We start from the raw sequence: 21,291 nt of genomic DNA, 5'->3' as shown, positions 1-21,291 counted from the left end.
GGTGAATGATGAGTCCAATTTGAATGATGAGCCATGATAGGGTGATATTAGATGGATGACAATCAGTCAAAAAAGTCAGATTAAGCATCTAATTCGAGCACTGTCTGGAAGCAGAAAGTGATTTTTGTGAACAATGAATGAACCATATAAGCACTTTTTTCAATTAATTTATAGCTGGCCAAGAAGGACCACCACATTACTTAACCAATGATTGAATAAAGTAATCATGCACTAAGTCCTACTAAGAGAAGAAGAAAAATTCATTCTTTTAGTTGCAACCATGATGTTTTATTACATGTCATTAGGTACAAGATTTTGCTTGACCAAACAATAAAAGTGCATTATTAGTTTGACATAAATTCACAAATGGAATACAGAAGCTCTAAAAATTTAATTAAAACGAAATTTGATTTATTGGAAAATTTTAGCAATAAAGCCAAGACCTTGGCAATATATACAAAGTGGGTGTAAGGGTTGTTGCCTTGAATGAAATGTGCCAAGGAATCTTCTTCAGCTGAGTTTACTTCTGACCAGTCCTTTGAAAAAGTCAAAGCTGTAGTACAACAGAATATTATTTTAAATTTCAACTGATAATATAAATTTTTAATCCGGTTTAATTTCATTTATAATGTTGCAAGATGAGACTTGACCACTGTTTCTGATGGCTATGTGTATCAAATTCACAAGTTCAAGGGCATAAACTATGCATTGGACTCCAATAAATGAACAGAGGGACCAATTTAAAGACCCTTAGCGTCCGTTTGCGAGTTAAATTTTGGAAAGGAAAGACAAAGGGGAGGCTTGAGAGCCATCAAATACACTGCTGGGGTAACTAGAAACCTTCTATTTCCATTCCTTCTCCTCCAAAACTCAACTCTCAAACTGACCTCTAGGGTCCGTTTGCGAGTTAGGTTTTGGATGGGAAGGAAGGGCAAAAGAAGACTTCAGAACCATCTCACAAGTGTAAATCGTGGCTCCCCAGCCGTCCATTTTCTTTCTTCCCCTCGAAAACCCAACTAGCAAACGGACACTTAATAATCAACTTCAGACATAAGAAAATTGTCCACAAGTAAATCATGCAGTTAGAAGAAAAAATATCTTGTCCATTACCTATTGCCATCAGGGTGGAGCTCACACATTTGATTGTCATCATCAATTGCCAACAGATATCCTGAGGATGTCAAACCCTACACACAAGAAGAATTAAATGATAAAAAATCTGTCACTTTCTAGCAATGGTGAAAACCAAATTAAAATCATCAATACCATCATTGAAAATGATGGCAGAAAATATACAGAATTGCATTCTTTCACTTGATATAACAAAACCTGCCTATATGTGCTTGATGCCATACATAGCCGGTTCTAAACCCGGTGAAGAATGTGTTAGGCAGTCAACAGCCAACGTAAAACTTTATTGAATCTCTATAGTATGGATCAACGTCATTCGGTCCATATAACCAACCCCCTAGTAGGATAAAAGCTTGGTTGTTGTTGTTATCACTTGATATAACAACTTCATTTTCGAAAAATCCTAGCCCCACCACTAATAAATTAGTAATAAAAAACATAAACTGCCTATTTTTATCTCTCCACAAATTTTAAGTAAACCAGATATGAACTCTACCAAACTTTACAGCAATTCAGGAAAAAACAGTTTTGATCTGCGATACCTGTATAGTCACGGCATGCTCGGCCACTTCATCCTCGTTCTTTTCCTGCACGATAACTCTCTGTCCACTGCATGACATTTTTCATATATAGATGACTGTAAAGCTAAGCCATTCCGCATATATGCATAAACAGGCTTTTGCTTGGTAGAAATAGAAGTATAAACAGGACAATGAATACAACATAACATTTAAGTTTATGGTTCAACTGCTAACTAAAACCAACCAAAACAAGTTCAGTTATCAGTATAATGATAAAATGTTTGCGAATTTACATGACGACTCCTTTATGATTAAAATTGCCATGTGCATAAAACGAAGTAAAGTTTAGAACTTAAAATAGTGATCATTTGCTGGTTTTAGTAATTTAGCTTCCATAATTAAAGGATACGAAGAAAATGATTGTAGGGAGGATAACCAGATGTACCACCCCAACACGACATGTGACAAGCCCATGAATTTGTTGAGTGTGCCACACTTTCAGGTTAAATACCTTTTGAAGTATTTTATTCCCAAGAGGGAGCATCCCATGTCTCGAATCCATGCCTGGCAGACTTATAGTCACTAATTCTATTGAACCGCTACCACTAAGCTACTAAAGTTCCTGGGGTTATGGGTTCAAGTCACAGGAGACTCCCTTTCGGGGGCATAAAATTCTGCATGAAGTATTTAAGCTAAAAGGATGGCATTGCCATGGCTGTCAACTTGTATTTTTTTAATTCAATAAATTTATTATTATATATTAATACTACCATAAATAAAACTTATATATATATATAGACTAAATCGTATAAATTTTATTATTACTAGTAATTATAGACTTAATTTTTTATACAAAATAGGAATAAGATGTAAGTTGGAAATATAAATTATTAGTAAGGTTATAATAGGGTAAAAGCTAATTTACGCCGTTTAATTATACTAATAGTATAGATATGAGAGTAGGAGATTAGCCCTAATCTGTTAATAACAAAAAAGTTGGTGTTAGTTACTTGCCAGCTGTAATAGTTATAAGACAATTGCCACAAAAGGGAAAAATATTTTCCAGCTTAAACAACAAACAAGACTACATAGGATTCAATTTACCTGTGCAACCATGTCTTGTAATATAGTTCCTCCAAGGTTTGGAACCCTGCATTCAACAGAACAAGCAAAGTTCAAAATTACCTTCATTATCTTAAAATATCATGTAAAAGTGTTGGGAGCCATATTATCAGTTAGTAATCAACACAAAATACAGTACGTTTCAGGAAATCTGCTGAGGTCTGGAAACAACATAATGGTAAAAATTTAACCGGATACACACCATTTTGGTTGTATATTTATTTACTATTTATTTTGAAGTGCTATTTTAGTCCTCTAAAGATGTATGTGACATCACAATGGTCTTCCATCTCCTCCAATGATAGTTAAGAGTCTTGTTCTTTAAGGGCCAAGTTGATGTCACTTTAAAGACTGATTGTATAAATTGATATTGAATGACAAATTTGATGTATTTATAAATGGAATACAAACCTAAGGGCATGTATATCTTTGGAGGACTAGAGTGGACATTTACTCTTGCTCTATTAAATTCCTATATGACATAGCATAGGCTATGAATTGAAAAAAGAGATCGAGAAAAGAATAGGAGGCAACATGAAAACGTCATGTGATCTGGGTCTTACAAGCTAAGACTATGATTCTTTTTTCCCTTCTTCGTTTTGGAAAGAAACTAAGGTACAAGTGACCTACTGCAAGAGGCTCCTACACTTCGAGTGTTTGGGCCTTTGGGGAGGGTCCAATGTATACAACCTTACTAAGTGGAGAGGATATTTCCATGACTAAGAATGTGACCATAACATCTCAATACAACAACCTTACCATTGTGTCAAAGCTCATCCACTAAGCAAAGAGTACAGGTTTTAAAGGAAAATCCTAAAGCATTTAAAATGGGAAAAGAATCACCCAAACAGAGGGAAAATTGGGGCTAATTTCCCACCTGCAAGGGTAACAGACAAGAAACAGTCATTATATACTGCACAGGTGCCACAGGTGCATCCTTTGTCCTATACTTTACACCCCTCTTCTCTCCCAAGGATTCGTTGATAGACTAATACCAAGCAAAATGAGTTAGCAAACATAAATTCCGAAATTATCATCTCTATATATTTCAACGGGTTTAGACAGTTTCAAATATAAAAAAGTTGGCTTTACACTTACTGTCCATACCCAAACGACAGTTTTCTATCAAGGCCATTGTAACCTTCACACGTGATTAATACACAAGGATGAGAAGGATACATTCTACATGCTGATTTCATATTATTAGAAGATTTTATCTATCCGAGTTTTTCAGAGTGAGAGAGATGAACATAGACACAGTATGATGGTGATAACCAGAATTGGGATCTGATGTCGAAAATGAAAACAACAACAATTTAATAGGAGTACCTTGGTTGATAAATAGCTCATAAAATTTCTCAAATTTGTTGAAAAAGGCTGCCAGAACATCCTCTCTTCGAAATTGGTAACCTTCAACTGACAATTCTCTCAGAACTGAATTTAGAGATGTTGTTGGCTTCTCATTATTGACATTCAAGCCTATTCCTGAGAAAGCACAGGTAGCGTTATGATATCCATCATGAGCATAAAATTAAAACCATTTTACTACCAAATTGACACCAAGGAAAACTAAATTCTCTGCAGAGAAAGGGGGTTAATAGAGAATTCTAGCTAATTTAGTACATGGAAGTGCAATCAGTCACTATTGAATAGAATTTGCTACTCAAAAATGTCTTATTACCTGCACTGACATTGAACTTCTTTGATGTATATTTTGAGGTGCATAGAATGCCTCCAACTTTAAAGCCGTGCAAGTAAATATCATTCGGCCACTTGATTTTAACATCAAGGAAGGGTAATCCCTGAATAGAAAATGTTGAAATAAAAATAATTTAAGAGCTCAACCAAGCAGAAAATAAATTAAAACTGCAACAAATCATACAGGTTGGTTAATGAAAATGACAAAACACAAAGTATACCGCTTGTTTTCTTAACAATACTGTATGCAACAAAACCTTCGAGAAAATTCTATGCAATATATCTTTCATGTGATTGTTCATAACTTAATACTCTCATTCTTAATATCTTCAGCAGTAACTAGTAAGGATTACCAATCAAGTTTGCCACTTAACAAATCAAAATGCATTTTTTGTTAATAACATCATTCTTACTATTGCCTACAACTTTACAGCCTTTCACAGAATCACATAAAGTATCATTTGTTTCCTCAAAAAGTTATTAAACTTTTCAGTAGCTTGCACAAGCTTGCATTGTTTAGCTAGAAAACATGTATACCTGAATTTGAAAAATACTTCACCTCAATGCTACTTTCCATTATGAAATTAACTGGCAGACTAGGTATAAAGCCATACTTAAAAACCAAACACTTACATTTTTGTCACAGATATCCTTCACTGCCTCTGTGATAGCCAGAGAAACCACATACTGAACTAAAGGAACGACCCGCCCGTCCTCCATTTGCAGGGTAAAAGAAAACATAAGGCAGCCTAAAGGAGACTCCCAAACGTTCTTCGACCGACCTGAGAGTTTATGGGCTCAGACTCTCAGAGCAACTTTGACATAAACTAAAACATAAGTTAAAAGGTGTAGACAGTTGTGTTAGTAAATATCAAAATCGAACCTCGTCCCTTGGTCTGAACATCAGCAACACAAACTGTACCAACGGGAAGCTCAGAAAAGTTGCTGCACAAAAAATAAAAGAAATCGGACAATATGATTATAAACATAATAGGAGTTAAAATCGGTAAGAGACACCTGATAATATTTCACCTGTTGAGTCCAACCAATAACAAAAGTATAGTCTAGAGGCCCATTTGTTTAGGCTTAAAAAAATGGTCCTACGAAGTTGATGTTAGCAAAAGTGACTTTTTGAGAAGCTGAAAAATATAGCTTCTCCAAAGAACTGAATTTGAGCTTTTTTTTGCAGTCTGTTTTCTACTTTTCCAGTTTTCCGAATAAAGCAAACCAAACAAATATGCAAGTGTCAAAAGTGATTCTGTACCATAATCACTTTTTTTTGTGACAAAAAACTTACACAAATGAGCCCTAAAACACAAAACACTAAAAAAATGAAGTAATTTGTGAAAGACATACTTTGAAACAACATCGTGGGTTGTATCTAACTGTGGAGACCAGATAAGAAACCTTCCAAATGTGTTGGTGGAAAGAGAATTCATGAAGGAATCAACTTGAAAAGATTGTTGCATAACTGTTTTATCTAATTCAGAATGCAAAACAATAGAAAAATCTCCACTTTGAGGAAGCTTGAAAGTGTTACTGTTCTTAATAGCTGTAGCAGCTTCATTTTCTGTGTTTGATTTTCCGCACAAAACCAGCATGCAACTTGAACTGCACTCTATAGCTGATAAAAGAATAAAAATTAATGCAGGAATATCTATTATTTAATTTAAAAGATTCAAACTTTGGTCAAATTATTCAAAATAAGTGCAAGTAATAATTTGATTTAGTCTTGAAAATAATAAATGTTAAAGGTTTAAACTTTAACCTGAAGATGCCATGGATGTTGATTTAGAGAGATTGAAGTTGGAGAGGGTCTTTGTCAAAAACGCAGAGTTGAAAAGGCGCAACAACATCAACGTCTGTCGTTTCGATTAGTTAATGACTTCACTTGCCTCTGTTTTTCCTAGGTCGGAGGAAACGATGAAAATCGCGTGTTATTATGTTGTTAGTTCAGCAATTAGTTCCACGAGTTGCGTAATCAAATCGGGCCCTTCGTATATTTAAAATGTAAATCAACGGCTCTCATATTAAGCTACCCTCTTGCTTAGTAAAGAAAAAAAACATATTTGAGTAATAATATCCTTATTCCACAACAAGTGAATATCATATATATATATATATATATATATATATATTACTTAAAAACCAATAATTAACCAATGGATTTTAGTTCAAGTGATATATGTTTGATTTCCTTTAATTAATGTATCAGTTCGAGTCTTGTGGATGGAAAAAATATTCACTAAAACCGAGAGAGTTAACTCTACATACATGTGAATGTTACCAGCATAGATAAGATTGTCTTTAGTGCAATGATACAGGCAGGAAACAAAAAAACTCAATAATTAATGAATAAATATTATTTTGGACACATGTCGAGGATATATCCATACGATATATCTCTCATTTGTCAGACAAGAGGTTATATAAATCATTTGTTACTATAGTTTTAGCAATTGGCCTTCCCAAAGTAGAAAAACAACAACAAAAAATGCTACTACGTTAAAATAGTCCCCAGCCCTCTTTTACTTTTTAATGCCTGCAGATTGAAGCAATCTCATTTTAAGGGTAAATTATGCTTTGGTTGTTTTTGCTTGCATAGTTTTTGTTGATAGTATGAAAATACAATAGAATGAGTATTTCAACAGGTTAAGAATAATCATGGTGTTGAAGACGGAATTTTAGTAAATCATTGAAGTAATGATGATTGATGAGTGTGATTATCTCTGATGTGTTAAAACACTGTATATATGCATTGTAACTAAAACTCATTATTAAAGTGATATGGGTACACAGGGTAGGAAAACTTTGATACACTGGGTACAATGCATATATACCAAACAGATAATTCATTTGTTAGGTAAGATTTCAACTAATATCATCTGTTCAAATTCCCTCAACATACTCCTTGCACCTTCTAGCCTATGTTTCAAAACTGGGCATGATATAATGAAAATTAAGAAAAAGAAAAAAAGAGGTAAGTGGAACTTTGCTGCTGACTCGCTTCGCAAAATTTATACAAAACCTGTACTAAATTGATTCACATGCTACACACATTTCAATCTGCTCTTTATAATGGGAAATACACAGCATGCCACCCAGTAAACTTCTGACCTATGGGAAATGATACAACTACATTTGTTAGATGATTGGGAAAATATATTGAACACAGCCTGAGAAAATTGAATAGGCACTGATAACATCACTATCCGCCTTCATACCTACTTGTTATCGGTATTTTTCAAACGCTCCTGCAGCTGAATACTGAGTTCTGAAATCTGGGACAGAAGTTTTAGTTGTTGATCTCGTGCACTTAGTGGGTGAGGAGTTATCAAATTCAGGGGATCATTAAGAACCTGTTGGAGCTGACAACATAGTTGTGATGTTTCAGGGTCATTTGTACAAGATTCGGCAATAAGTTGCAGCAATTTACAGCTCTGGTCTTGGCCCAAAGATGGTTGATGACTCGGCACAGGAGGAACAATAAAAGGGTGTTGGAGTAACTCAGGAATTCTCCACCTTTGATTGCGATCCCATGCAAGACACCTCTTCATAAGATCCATAAGCCATGGATTTGAAACTGGTTCATATATAATTTCATGGTTTGGATCTGTTATAACTTTGAACTTTGCCCAAAATGTCTTGTACTCTGCAAAAGGGGTTCTCCCATATACCATTTGATAAAGGATGCAACCCAGTGACCAAATATCTGATGGCCTACCACACTTTATGATGTTTCCATTCACGTCACTCTCATTACACAGAAATGCTTCTGGAGACATGTAACTAAGAGTACCCACCTACAAGAGTTGAAAAGAATTTAAGCTAAAATTTATTTTCCCAGGCTTAAACAGGAGGATTGCATCCCAAGAGTCAATCTGGTATTTCTTTCACACCACTCTCATTCAGCCAGTAAACATTAGCAGTTTATTAGAGTTTTAAACTAGTGCCACCATTCATCCAGATGCAGAAAAGGATCAACCTAGTTCTTACAGTAAAGTCAGCTTAATTGATAAACAAAACAAATTTTTTTTTACAAAGTCCTGTCAAAAACAAAAATGTGAATTTCAAATAAATCTTGAAACCGAAGCTGCTTTTAACCAAAGAGGGGTAGGGTACCTCTCAAATATATAGTCTAAAATTATTTCACAATTGCAACAGCCACTCTCTAATATTTATCTATTCTAAAATTAGTAACAGTTGATAGGAAACACAACTGGACATAGGTCAAAATATTTGGCATTATAATCACAACAAATGAAGGTGTCAATTTCACCAAAACGCTTGTGTTCTTAGGACTTAAGCCAACAAAAAAATATCAGAAATCATAGACTTCCATAAAGCTGTGATGAACATGTCATATATGAAAAGAAGGCTTGTTAAAATATAACTTAATTACCAGCACAAGAAGCACTTAATACAGTTTAGAGTTTATGCACTGCGTTTATAACTTCAGCTATATACAGAGGAAGGCCTACTAACATAATATAGTTGATAAATCACTAATATGCAGTCATACATCGCAGTTAACAATGCATGAAAACCTTTAGTCAGGCATTGCTGCAATTCTTCAATTATGAATAACCAAAAACAGCAACCAACCAAGTGTAAAGGGCATAATATAGCCAAGAGAAACATGCATCTTAGTTTTAGCATAAGTCTGATTCAAAGGGAGAGAAAATAAGTGGAAAATAAGCATCACCTGTGAATCCCGTTGGATGTTAGTTGTATCATTCATTATTGCCTTGGCTATACCAAAATCAATCAATTTTAAGGAACCTTTGACAAGAAGGAAATTAGCTGGCTTCAAGTCAGAGTGCACAATACGTTCATCGTGAATAGTGTTAACAGCTTGAAGAATTTGCTGCGGAATGTTAAATGTATCAACAAAAACTTACCTAGACAGAGCTCCAAATAATATAGTATTCCATCCAATTAAGGAAGAAAATGGTTGAGGAAAATATGATGCTGATCTAATTAAATAATGAAAAAAACCGGCAACAAGTGTAAAAGAACATCATTTATGTGAAATATGATGCACTCATTAAACACCCAAAACACATTGAAGCAGCCATCAATATAAGCATGGAAGGGTTTTTTACATTCTTTTTTGGATGATTAAAGAAAAGTTCTTTAATGCTTCCCTTTTAAGTGAACTGTGAAAGTAATGCATCCCTTTTTTTACATAGGAAAACCCATTTTTGCCCTCATCTTCAACCTCAACCTCTATCCACCCCACTCGACTGCAAACAGTTATGGCCAACATTTTTTAAAACAATATTACAATTTATAATCATACTAGGTTTTTTTGTTCTTTGGGCATCTCTACAAACTGTTGGATATGAAATACTCCTTCAGTCACCAAATGCCTTTTTTGTCACAAGTAGAGTTTCCGAGCTAATACAAATATACATTGTAGCAAATAAAAATGCTGAAGGTGCTTGAGCCTTGTACTATTCCCTCACCCCTGACCCTCCTGACTAAAAAAGCTATGCATGGCTAGGTGGTAGAGAACTCTAATGCCAGTATTCATAGAATCTTCCAAATTTTAGTTACATCCTTTGAAATACTAATCAAGGCATCGATTTTAAATGACGACAACAGAATTTATCTCCAGTACTGTCTAAGCTCCATGCACTTTATAAGCATCCGAAGTTGTGAACCAACGACATCTTAGAAAACTGTGTTTTAGAAGGAATGAAGCATGCTCTCAAGGAACAATCATAACTTGAATTGGCTATAACATATCTGAGACAGCAATCAGATTGTTAAATTTTCTTTTGCCTTTTCAAGGACCAGCCTTATGGGCACGAGTATTGACGGCCAGCCACAGATCTGGTCATGGCAGCACAGCTGTGAGTTCATGGCTTTGTGGTGTACAGTGATGGGATGGGATGGTGAGGTGAAGGTAGTCACGGCAGTGGCTGGAGTGGCAATGGTCACCGGAAAGTGTATGGTGATTGGTGAGGATGGGTAAATGGGTTGAGTTGGATTAAGACAACTAGGTCAAAGTTATCATTCTACGCATTATCATCTCTTTCAATCTCAAACTCAAAATTTTAAATCAACAGATCAATGGTAATAAGAGAGGAGAGCATAGAATCACAAAACTCAAAGGGGAGCATCAAAGAAGTAAAAAAGGTAGTTATACAACATATATATTCAGAGAAACAATAAAATAATTTGAAGGCTACATTGTAGATTTCAAAACCTGCCAATAAAATCGAAGCCAGTTCTCATCTATGGTCTGGTTGTATCCATCCAGTTCCTTCCACTTCTGGGACAACATGTGAGCCAGATCGATTTCCCCATATTCAAGTACCATGTATATATATCCATCATCCTTGACTCGGCCATCCTTATTACTGATGGAGCCTTTCATTACTTCCTTAAGTAAAGCCTTGTCAGTAATCTAATTACAAGATTGAGTAAAAAAATACATTAGAACATAATAATGAAGGCAATATTTCCAAACTCAGTCCACAACAAAATCAACATCGTGAAAATCATCATAAACTAAGTAAATGATAACATAAGAACCCGACAAAAAATCCATTTTACAAATGTGATAACCCAACCACCCCACCCCACCCCCAAAAAAATAGAGACTGTGTATATAAAACTTCAGCTATGATAAATAGTTGAATCCACAGATGTCTAAAGAGATATATAGAGCAGCAATAACTAAAAGTGGTAATTAATACTACTATGTACATAACAGAAATTGACAAAAGCACCTCATGATCTATAAGCTGTATGATATTATCCTTTCCTTTGAGTCTATTTAGATAATCAATCTCTTGACAAAACCCAAATGCAGTAGCATAATCGCGACCCTTGAGCTTGATCTTTTTAAGTGCGTAGATCTTACAGTCTGATGAAATCACTTTGTGGACCTCACTGCTTCCACCACTACCTATCTTTCCAAGCCTTTGATAAAGCTTGCCATTGACTTCAAAAAATAAATTAGGGTCATAGGCCTTTCTCCGAGAGGTTGATGAACCTTTACTGCTTGTGGCCTTATCTCGCTTTTCTAACTTAGAAGACTCCAACTTCACTTCTGAAGATGAGCTTTTGGTCATTGGAGCCTGAGGTTGGATGTTAACATCTGCTGGATCTTCCCCTTTAGTTGACTTGTCATCATGACAAGAAGTATATTTTGAAATGCTGGTTTCTTTGGAATTGCACCCTTGTTGCTCTTTAGATGAGTCCCTCTCCTTAAATGAGAGCTCTGCATCAACAGAAGAGCCAGAAGCTTGTACTGTAATTGGTGCCTGGTCAACAGACATTCTATTGGGGTCTTTTAGGGAACTGCTTGATGATTTCATAACATCTTCAGTTATGCAATTAACATTAAGTTCCCCCAAAGGTTCCGCAGTCACTCGAGAGCCACTATCTAAATGCAATTGAGAATAATGGGATGTTGAATTTAGCATGGGAGCTGAAGATGAATTGACAGAGGTAGTTGTAGCACAGGAAGTCCCCATCGCTGAACTTTGCGTCACCGGCTGACCTAAAAAGTTTCTGAAATCCTGCATAAGATCCTGGGTAACAGTTGTTCTCTTTGGCAACATAGAACTTACTCCTCCCTCAGCTCTCAAACTTGTGTCATGCTCTCCCTGATGGAATTTTTGGAGCTTTGATTCTTCAATTGATGGTTCAAGTTGACCGCTTTCAACCCAGTCCATTTCTGTGAATCCAAGTGAACTCATATGAGATGATAAGTTGTCCAACTCAGTGGCCTTTCCATCAATGGCCCCTGCGTGTTGAAAGAGGACAAAATATATTGCAGGGGATTGTAACAAGCAGGTTTGGAATATGCACAACTAATCTATAAAAGTTTCATGATTGAGTTGTTGAAAATGAATGAAAAGGAGTGGAATGCAATGAACGATACTAGGTTCCATTGTTTGGATTGTTTGAAATAGGATAGGATTTCCATCCTATACCTTTGCTTTTCTTCTCTCCCAATTTGGTGGTATGAGAATGCAACCAACTCATTATTCACTCCATTCCATCATAAAATAATAATAAAAATGGTATGGTAACATTGTTCAATTCCATTTCATTCCACTCCAATCATCAATAAATATCCAAACATAGACAAGATCACACAAAAATTCTAAAAATATAAAATCTTTAATGTCCCTTAATGAAAAGTGATAATAAAAAAATTACCCTTGGCAGCACTGTTATTTTGAACAGAAAACTGAACTTTCTTGTGAGCATCAACATTTTGAGATTTTACCTGCAAAGAAGGCATAATAAAATTGTTTTCTTTTGAGTCCAACACATGTTTCTGGTGATGCTGTTGTTGTGCAGCAAATGGATTTGAACCTTCATCAAATGTCAAAACAGATGGAGGTGTTCCATCAGAATCCGATGGAGTATTCGGAATCGATTCCTTCAACAACATATCATGAGATTTGTTCACATCCTTAGATACATTCCGTTTCGGAAGAAGAAGAATTCGCTTTGGCTTCAAAGAATTAGGCTGCTGCATTATACCTGAAAATTTATAGACACAATAGAAAAAACCCTACTACACTCATCAAACATGAAAAAAAATAAAAACCCTAAATTCAAGTACTTGAAATCAATGAATTGAAGAACAAAAAATAGAAATTGAAATTAAATTACCGAGAGGACGGTGGCGCTTCAATGCGGCTTGAAAATGGCGTATGAGATTGTGCGGAGAGGAAGAAGAAGAGGAATTAGGGTTACCATGATCCATGGAAATGGAGTAGCAATAGTAATAACCACTGCATTTGAATTTCTACTCTATTTCCACAAACAAATTATATTTATCAATAGTTGCATTAGCAGTGAAGATGAACAATGATTCTTAACTTGGAATCCATTACTATAATCGTTTTCATTTCCATTCTGAATGAAAGTGTGAAGTACAAAACGATGGTTGTGTTGTGATAAAATTGGTAATGTTATTCGAATCGAATTCCAATAGGAAAATTAAATGAAAAAGCCCTGAAAAAATTGAAATTCAATATGCTCCTTTGCCGCTCAGTATTACTCATTCCTATATTCTTGTGGGCTTCTTTCTGAACTCTATGGGCTTTGTTCAGAGCCCGTTATTGAGACCATGGGCTATAAGGACTCCACATTATACTTACATGGGTATTTTTTTTTTTTGGAAAAAACTTTAGAGTAAATAAAATTTTCATTCTTATTTAAATCTCATATATTATTTTATAATTTATTATAACTCCTCATGAATTAAGAATAACACATATTTTTTTCTACAATAGTAAACATCATTTTTATTCTTATTTAGGTCTTACAATATCTATAGTTTCCCACAACATTTATATCTCTCATCACAATAACACACTGGAAAACAAAGTATGAATATTCTTATTCTGTTAAAAACAATCTTAAGAATAACCATGTGTGATTGATCTTACATCCATACTTATAGTTTAAGAAAAGAGGAGAAAAAATATATGTTTGTATGAGTTTTATACACTATTATGTATCATTTATCATTTATTTTTAATTATCATTGATTGTTCGAAAAGTAAAATAAATGAACAATAAATGTTAGATCAACTGTGTATAAATATTAACTCTTTTATCACATTTTAATCTAAAGAAGGAAATAGAACTTTCTTCTTCCTACACAAATGGTTGCTATAGCTTGTATCCAAATATCGTACATTTTCATCTTTTGTTGTAAGTATTATTACAAGAAAGTGAGATGTGGCAAACAATTGTTTGGTCGTGTCCAAATTAGATGGGAAGCTAGGGTAACACCAGTTTTGGAGTATGGTGGAACCAAACCTTCTAGCATGAGCTGATTTAAGGAGTATATTCTGTGTCATTTCATGTGTCATGAGTTGTGATTAATTGAAAAATATATATTTAAATTAAAATTTTAATTCTTAAGTATTTTTCTGATCAATCATAACTCATGACACATGGAATAACACAATGTTGTGGGACAAAAAATGTAGTCACACTGATGTAAACATTCATACGAGAGTTCTAATGGCTTTGATACATATACATTTGAGTTAGAGTCCTCCTAACTCCTCTCATTTAATAGAGAAACAAGTATTTCAAAAAAGAAAGTGAAATACGTTTTTTAAACCTTTGCCACGCATATTTGACTAACTCAGCATGGCAAGGGGTTAATAATCACCACCAATATCCACAGAACTACGATTATTAAAACAACATAAGTTCCCTCTTCACAAAACAATAAGAGATACTACTTCCTAAGAAATTTCTAAGTGGCCACAATTCATTTTACATCATTTGATGTGTGTCATCTACAAATAAATGAATGTTTGGTCTAGTTTGATAAGTAGATAAGTTTTCATAAGCTAAGTCTCCTACATAAAAAAGTATTTAGATGGTTTTGTCCACTTAAATGAATCTTCTAAACTTGACTCAATTTAGTTGGAGTTTAATAGGATGCTCAAATATCTAGAGTTTTGGACAGAAAAATGTGTCATATGAACTTTTATTATTAAAAATGTTGCCAAAATCAAAAAACAATAACTGAAATAACAACATCAACCAAACATTTATTCGACTAGCTGAGTTTGGTGAATATTTAATAACATTACTTCGAATTCACTATGATGGTACAATAGTAGAGATATATAATGAAAAACGGTCAAAATAACCCCGTAAAATCTAAGAGGCACCAACCCTGTCACGGGGAATAAGGCGTAGTTCTGAACCATGCTTCAGGAAGACATTACCTGAACAAATGTAATAATACAATATGTATATTATGTATATTTTATACAAAGTCATAAAATAACCTATATGAACATATAAACTACAACTTTGATCCAGGTGAATCAGGCAGTTTTCAACATAATCATTTAAAGTATATCACTTAGTTTAATCAGACATGGTTTTTCCCTTTTGCCTTTACTAAATACTTGTTTTATGAAGTTTCTGAGAAGAAAAACTGTGAAAGTAAACCAGGTTGAAAGAGGGAAAAATATGACGACTCTTCGAGCACAGTAGTAATTTAAAGGAACCAATGATAAAGCATTGACAAACCTGCACTCTGTTGGGGATTTATGCCAACACCATCTACATGCATACAAAAATAATAATATTCAGCGTAGTGAATCTGAGATGAATATTACTACTAGAAGGATAGGATTTCATACTCAGGTTGACAATCAATAAGAAAAAATACTTAAATTCACCAACCCAATTGCCCAAATATACATACAGAGCAATACTCCTAAATTACCATTCATGGGGTCATGATGGTATTGGTAGCTTAGCTTTCCGATATTCCTTCTCTTAATGAACAGAATTATACTTAAATTGCATCAAATACCAAAGTAACAGTGTATGATGGGCATGGCAACTAAACAGTTCAAATAAAAAGTACCCAAGTTGACTCAATGAAATTTCAAGTCTTCAATCTACTTGAACTTGTATTTTTTTTGGAAGTAGAGAGATCTTATTTTCACTGTAATTGAAGATCTCAGTGGACAAAGCAGCTGAGTAGTGAGGATACATTGATCATATCCAATCACTATATTGGCACTATAAATCATGTGAGGTTTGACAATATATACCATCCTCTTAATAGACAGCCGAAGAACACCTCATTCAACAAGATAGTCAATACGTAAAAATACTGCAACTATCACGACGTCAAGGTACATCATGCATATCACTAACTCTAACAAATTACTAAGTATGATTACATATTTAATAATTTAAGGCCCTAAAAATTCAAAAATTGGCGTAAGTAAAGGATACAAACCCTCAGAGTGGAGATGTAAGATACATTGGCCTCTATGTTAGCCTATATTGGCCTCTTTGTCAATATCTAAAGAACTTACCATATTTTTAGGGCCTGTTTGTTTAGATTTTAAAAGTGGTTCTATAAAGGTGATTTTAACAACAGTGGATTCTTTAGAAGCTGAAAAGATAGCTTCTCAAAAAAACTGAAATCTGAGTTTATGCCCCCTTTTTTTGTAGCTTATGCTTTCTAGCATGACCCCAATCAAACAAATATGCAAGTGTCAGAAGTGATTTTTTTCTTGCACAATACTCATTTTTTGTCGAAAAAGAGGGGCATAAGCATTCTCCGAATAAACCTAAAACTTAAAAAAAATGAACATCAATAATCTACCCATTGTATCAAATTGTGGACCACATACAATATTGTGGTTGCGATGATCTCCGTAACCACATCACCCCACGATAGCACTGTGATACGGATCACAATGACGTAATTGCATTGGGGTATAACAGAAACACATTAGACCGCAACAGAATCGAAAACAGTTTTGTAATCCCGTAAGCCCCAACCTGGATCGCAAATTTCGCAATCACCATCACCACAATCATAACCTTAATTTAAAACACAAACACTGTATCCAATGAACAATCAAATCTAATAAAAAAGGAATAGAAAAATTGAAATTACCGTTGGTGATGATAGCACTGGTCTGGGGAGGAACTTTGAATTCTTCAGCAGCAAATTTGAGAACAGCCGTAAAAGGCGCAGCCTCTGGAACGCTAAATCTGAAATGAAACAAATTCAGAAAAAAAAAAAGAGATGAATGATAAAAATAAATGAGATGAAATATGAAAACGAAGAGAATGAGATGAAATACACTTTAAAGGGTAACTTAGGATCAGAGGTGAGGGTCACTTTGAACGAAACCTTTCCACCACCCGCCATTTTCACTCTTCTCTTCAAACTACTTTCACTCCTCTCCAAATCTATCTTCCGTTCTTCTTCACCGTATTTCTGAGCTATTGTTGTCGTTTTAGCATTCAAACGACATTAACAAGAGCCAATACGAAGGGGCCACGTCGATACTAAATCTATTCTTCTACATATGTATCATATAGCAGAAAAATGTATGGATTGAGAAATGAAAGAATTTTATATATTATTAATTTATTATTTAACATTCATTTTTTTAAATTTTTAATAATTTTTAAAAATGTAATACAAATTATTGATAAAAAATATATTTAATATATATAAATTTTTATAATAATATTATATAAATATTATATTCTATATCTATAAGTAGGTATAGAGGATAATTTTGTTTTGGCATCTTTTATGTAGCTAAGAATTAATATTTTCATGTTGTGTAGGTTACTTTTTCTATAAAATTAAATCTACAGTTGTATATATTTATATTATTTTGAAAAAATATAATATTTAAATGAGGTAGATTTGTCTTGTGGCAATATTCTTATTAAAAATATTTTGATCATGTTTTATATTCTTATTTGAATTTTATATATATATTGTTAGTTTAAAATTTTATACAAAATAATATATAACTTATTATGCATGTGTATTAATATTTTTATCTAAAATTTATTAATAATTAATACATGTATAATACGCTTATAATATAAAGTTTTTCACACTATTAATATATAAACAATTTTTTCTTATATTATGTATCTTAAATTAAATATGTTATTATCATTAATAATATATCTTATATATTATTATTATTTTTAAATATTAGTCAACATCTATGGCTTTTGTTTATGTTGGTATTGTTTATTTATGTTAATATTGTTTATAATATTATATTTGTTTCACTGAGTTGACTTGTCAAAATACCAGGGAGTAGTGATTAATTTAATATATTTTAATTTTGAAAATTTTAAAAACATGAGCTTAATTTCGTCCAAATTTGCATATTATCAATCAAAGTAAGATCACACCTTATTGAAAGTATTGAATTTTGCGTAAAAGAAAACGATAATGAAAAGACTTTTTTTGAGTCAAACAAAAAGAAAATGGCTAGAAATCATCTTGAAGAAATGGGAAATTTCTAGCCTAGTAAAAGAAGTGTTTATGGTGAAACCATTATCAATGTTATTTTCCTTTAGCCACGTAATCTTCAAGAGTTTTGTCTATAAATAGGAGTGCTCCAAGCCATCGTAAGACACACCAAATATTTAACTTAGTGCATATTCTCTCTTCTTGTTCTCTTATTCTAATTGTGTGAGAAATACTTGAGTGAGAGTGAAATTGAGTGTACCTAAGTTAAGGAAGTGATTGAAACACTTATACTTCTATTTTATCATAATGGAATAATCATTGTTGCTCTTCAACTGTGGACGTAGACAAATTACCGAACCATATTAAATTTTCGATGTTATTTAATCTATTATATTTTTTTTATTGTTACCAAGCACAAAGTCATACCTATTTGGTTCCTGAAATTTAAAAACATTACTTTCGTCCAAATTTGCACATCATGAATCAAAGTAAGACAATGATGTTAATAAATATACATTAATTAAGGTAATGAGTCTTGTTGGTCACAAGATTCAAATAATCACTAGATAATTGAGTAACTAAGTTATAATGTTATATGTTTAATTTGTATTGTCGTGTATAAAAAGATGTTTGTTTCATACAACCATTTTAATATTATTTGCCCTTAAAAAATGACTAGTCTTTGCCCTTAAAAAGGAGAATGGGGTGTATAATGCCTAGTTGGGGTAAGTAAGATCCGATCTTACCCATTTACCTGATTCAGTCTGACCATGATTAACTAGAATATAGTTGAATTTTATGATGTTTCAATATGAATTCAAAAATTAGACTCGGTCAATATATAAAATTGAATAAGGGACAAGCAAGGCTCGATTCTTGACTCATTCATCATGTTCATATTTGTATACTCAATTGTGTACATAGTAATGAAATGTCTTTGATTCAAAATATCATTAACAAAATATATACATATATATTATTTTATATGTAAAATAACATATTCATAATAGTAAATAATATTGAGAATACGTTATTTAAAATAATATGTATTATATTTAATCATGTATATGATCGAAAATCAGGTTTAAAAGTTGATCCAATAGACATTGAGGTCGATTTACTTCATATCTAGAGATAAATTTAAAAAATAACCTGACTAATATTTAGGATCGAGTAATGATAAATCTTACTAGAGTTATGATAAGTGTCTTACTAGAGTATGGTATATTAAAGTGCCAATTTCAAACTATATCGAGTTAAATATATAAATAGAATTGACAAGGGTTGGGTCCAAGTGAGACCATTGGGCTGAGAATCCTAGCATGCAACATATTACGATGCAACACCTTCCAATTTCTAATCACTGCATCTTCCTGAAGCCCAAGAGGCAAGTATCTGTTTTTGCATTATTATTTTGTTCATTGCCAGATCAAAGTTCAAAAAATCAAAATCAAGAGCCGAAGGATTATAGTTTCACTTTAAAAAAATGGAGCAGAAGGCTATGGCATAACCTTCTCCCGAGCAAATGAAAAAAAAAAATATACTAGTTGGAATGTTAGACTTTTATATGCATAACTACATGTAAATTAATGTGCAGACCTGCTTAAACCTAGTACTACTACTAGGTTTATATGTGATGGAACTTCCCATAAACGCTTATCATCAGCTATAAATTAAGTAGTTCCCCCCTGTTACACACTTATGGGGGTATAGTGTACTAAATGATACCAGTATCACGAACCGGGATCATCCAGTATCAGAGAGGGAAGCTCTCACATATTAGAGATGAACTCTTGTTTTTAGTTTATTTTTAGTGGTGATAGTCTCATTGTAGCTATATGACACTTTCCTCTCCAGTATTGGAGATGATACTTACTAAGATATCAAATACCATATATTAATACCTCTATTTTTAACATTAGAGGCTACAATCATTCTTTGTCTTTTTTCTTATTTTTAAATTTTAATTTAGTCATACAATAAAATAAAATATTAATTTAGTCATTTTATCTTAATTTTGGGTTTCAGTTCATTCATATAACCAAATAAAACGCTAATTTACTATTATTTATAATTTATTTATTTTTAATAATTTGATTTGAATAATATACGAATACATATTTGGTGAAATATCAAAGAATATCAATATTAATTACATATCTATAAGGATATGAAAAGAGAAATGAAGTATGGATGCATATGAGGTAAGGACTACGGTAATGGAACATCCAAGTCATCAATAAATTTATTATCAATATAGTCCACTTTTTTAAGTACTATTAAATGTATCCGTTAACTATATAGGTAAGAAATTAATTATTTTCAGGGTTTATGGCTTAACCAACGAATGTCGTTCACAAAAATCGAATTATTAACTTTTTGGACATCATAAAATCTAGCAAGTGTAACTTTTTGGACATCATAAATGTCGCTCACAAAAATCAATTAATATTTTGTTAGTAATGTAGTTCACTTCGTGCAAGTGTAAATTATGCATATATGAAGCACGGATTTTCATGACCCATTGCCAATTTTGTCGAAGTTACAGCTACTTTGGAACGTGAACAAAAGTGTACTATCTTGGCTGGTTTTGGAACGTAAACAACCACTCTTCAAGAATATAAAGAAAAATAAATATTTTCGTGATAAACTAACTCCACTATCTTGCAACAACAAATCTTATTTACCTAACATGATAACAATATGTCTCCAAAAACATAGGTCACATACCATGCCACTTGCTATTTATGGATCTAACAATGGACAGTGCATGCTATAATGAGTGTTGTATGGCTGGAACACCCATAGCCACGAGCCTCTATGTACTTGTCCATATTAGACCAAATAGAGTTTTGATGCTTAGCAAACTTTACATTGAGATTTCAACATGATATGTTCATCATTTTTCAAATCTCAATGCTTTGGCATGACAGTGATGTTTTTATTGGTATTATTAAGGTATCCTCACGTTTTAGGTAAAAAATTAATTCTCTCGGGGTATGTGACTATTTCTCCTAACAAATGTTGTTTACTGGATTCGAACCCTTGACC

At 33.2% G+C, this 21,291-nt stretch overlaps 2 protein-coding genes across 5 annotated transcripts; both read right to left on the bottom strand.

Annotated features, from left to right (window-relative positions):
- Positions 1–243: 243 nt before the first annotated feature.
- On the bottom strand, positions 244–16,996 carry LOC109340049 (biotin--protein ligase 2-like). 4 transcript variants are annotated; one of them, XM_019577614.1, is made up of 11 exons: positions 16,906–16,996; positions 6,241–6,334; positions 5,829–6,096; positions 5,356–5,417; positions 5,106–5,254; positions 4,456–4,576; positions 4,104–4,259; positions 2,757–2,802; positions 1,674–1,740; positions 1,111–1,187; positions 244–553 (listed from the first exon to the last, which is right to left on the bottom strand). In XM_019577614.1, the coding sequence occupies exons 2-11, from the start codon at positions 6,326–6,328 to the stop codon at positions 511–513; spliced, it is 1,077 nt and encodes a 358-aa protein (XP_019433159.1). In that variant the 5' UTR covers positions 6,329–6,334; positions 16,906–16,996; the 3' UTR covers positions 244–510. The 4 variants fall into 4 exon arrangements, with proteins under 4 accessions (XP_019433159.1, XP_019433162.1, XP_019433158.1 ...); XM_019577617.1 differs by lacking the exon at positions 16,906–16,996 and adding an exon at positions 6,368–6,440 and having other exon boundaries at positions 5,829–6,090; positions 6,241–6,332; XM_019577613.1 differs by lacking the exon at positions 16,906–16,996 and adding an exon at positions 6,368–6,439 and having other exon boundaries at positions 6,241–6,332.
- Positions 7,308–13,463, bottom strand: LOC109340048 (serine/threonine-protein kinase mph1-like). The gene is made up of 6 exons (XM_019577612.1): positions 13,116–13,463; positions 12,654–12,983; positions 11,213–12,165; positions 10,687–10,887; positions 9,178–9,339; positions 7,308–8,275 (listed from the first exon to the last, which is right to left on the bottom strand). Exons 1-6 carry the CDS (start codon positions 13,207–13,209, stop codon positions 7,697–7,699), a joined length of 2,319 nt encoding a protein of 772 aa, XP_019433157.1. The 5' UTR covers positions 13,210–13,463; the 3' UTR covers positions 7,308–7,696.
- Positions 16,997–21,291: the final 4,295 nt, after the last annotated feature.

The sequence above is a fragment of the Lupinus angustifolius genome, unplaced genomic scaffold (genome assembly GCF_001865875.1).
Source record: "Lupinus angustifolius cultivar Tanjil unplaced genomic scaffold, LupAngTanjil_v1.0 Scaffold_132_76, whole genome shotgun sequence".
NCBI classification, from domain to species: Eukaryota; Viridiplantae; Streptophyta; class Magnoliopsida; order Fabales; family Fabaceae; genus Lupinus; species Lupinus angustifolius.
Note: the sequence above shows the minus strand (reverse complement) of the source record. Positions and strands in the feature narration are given on the sequence as shown.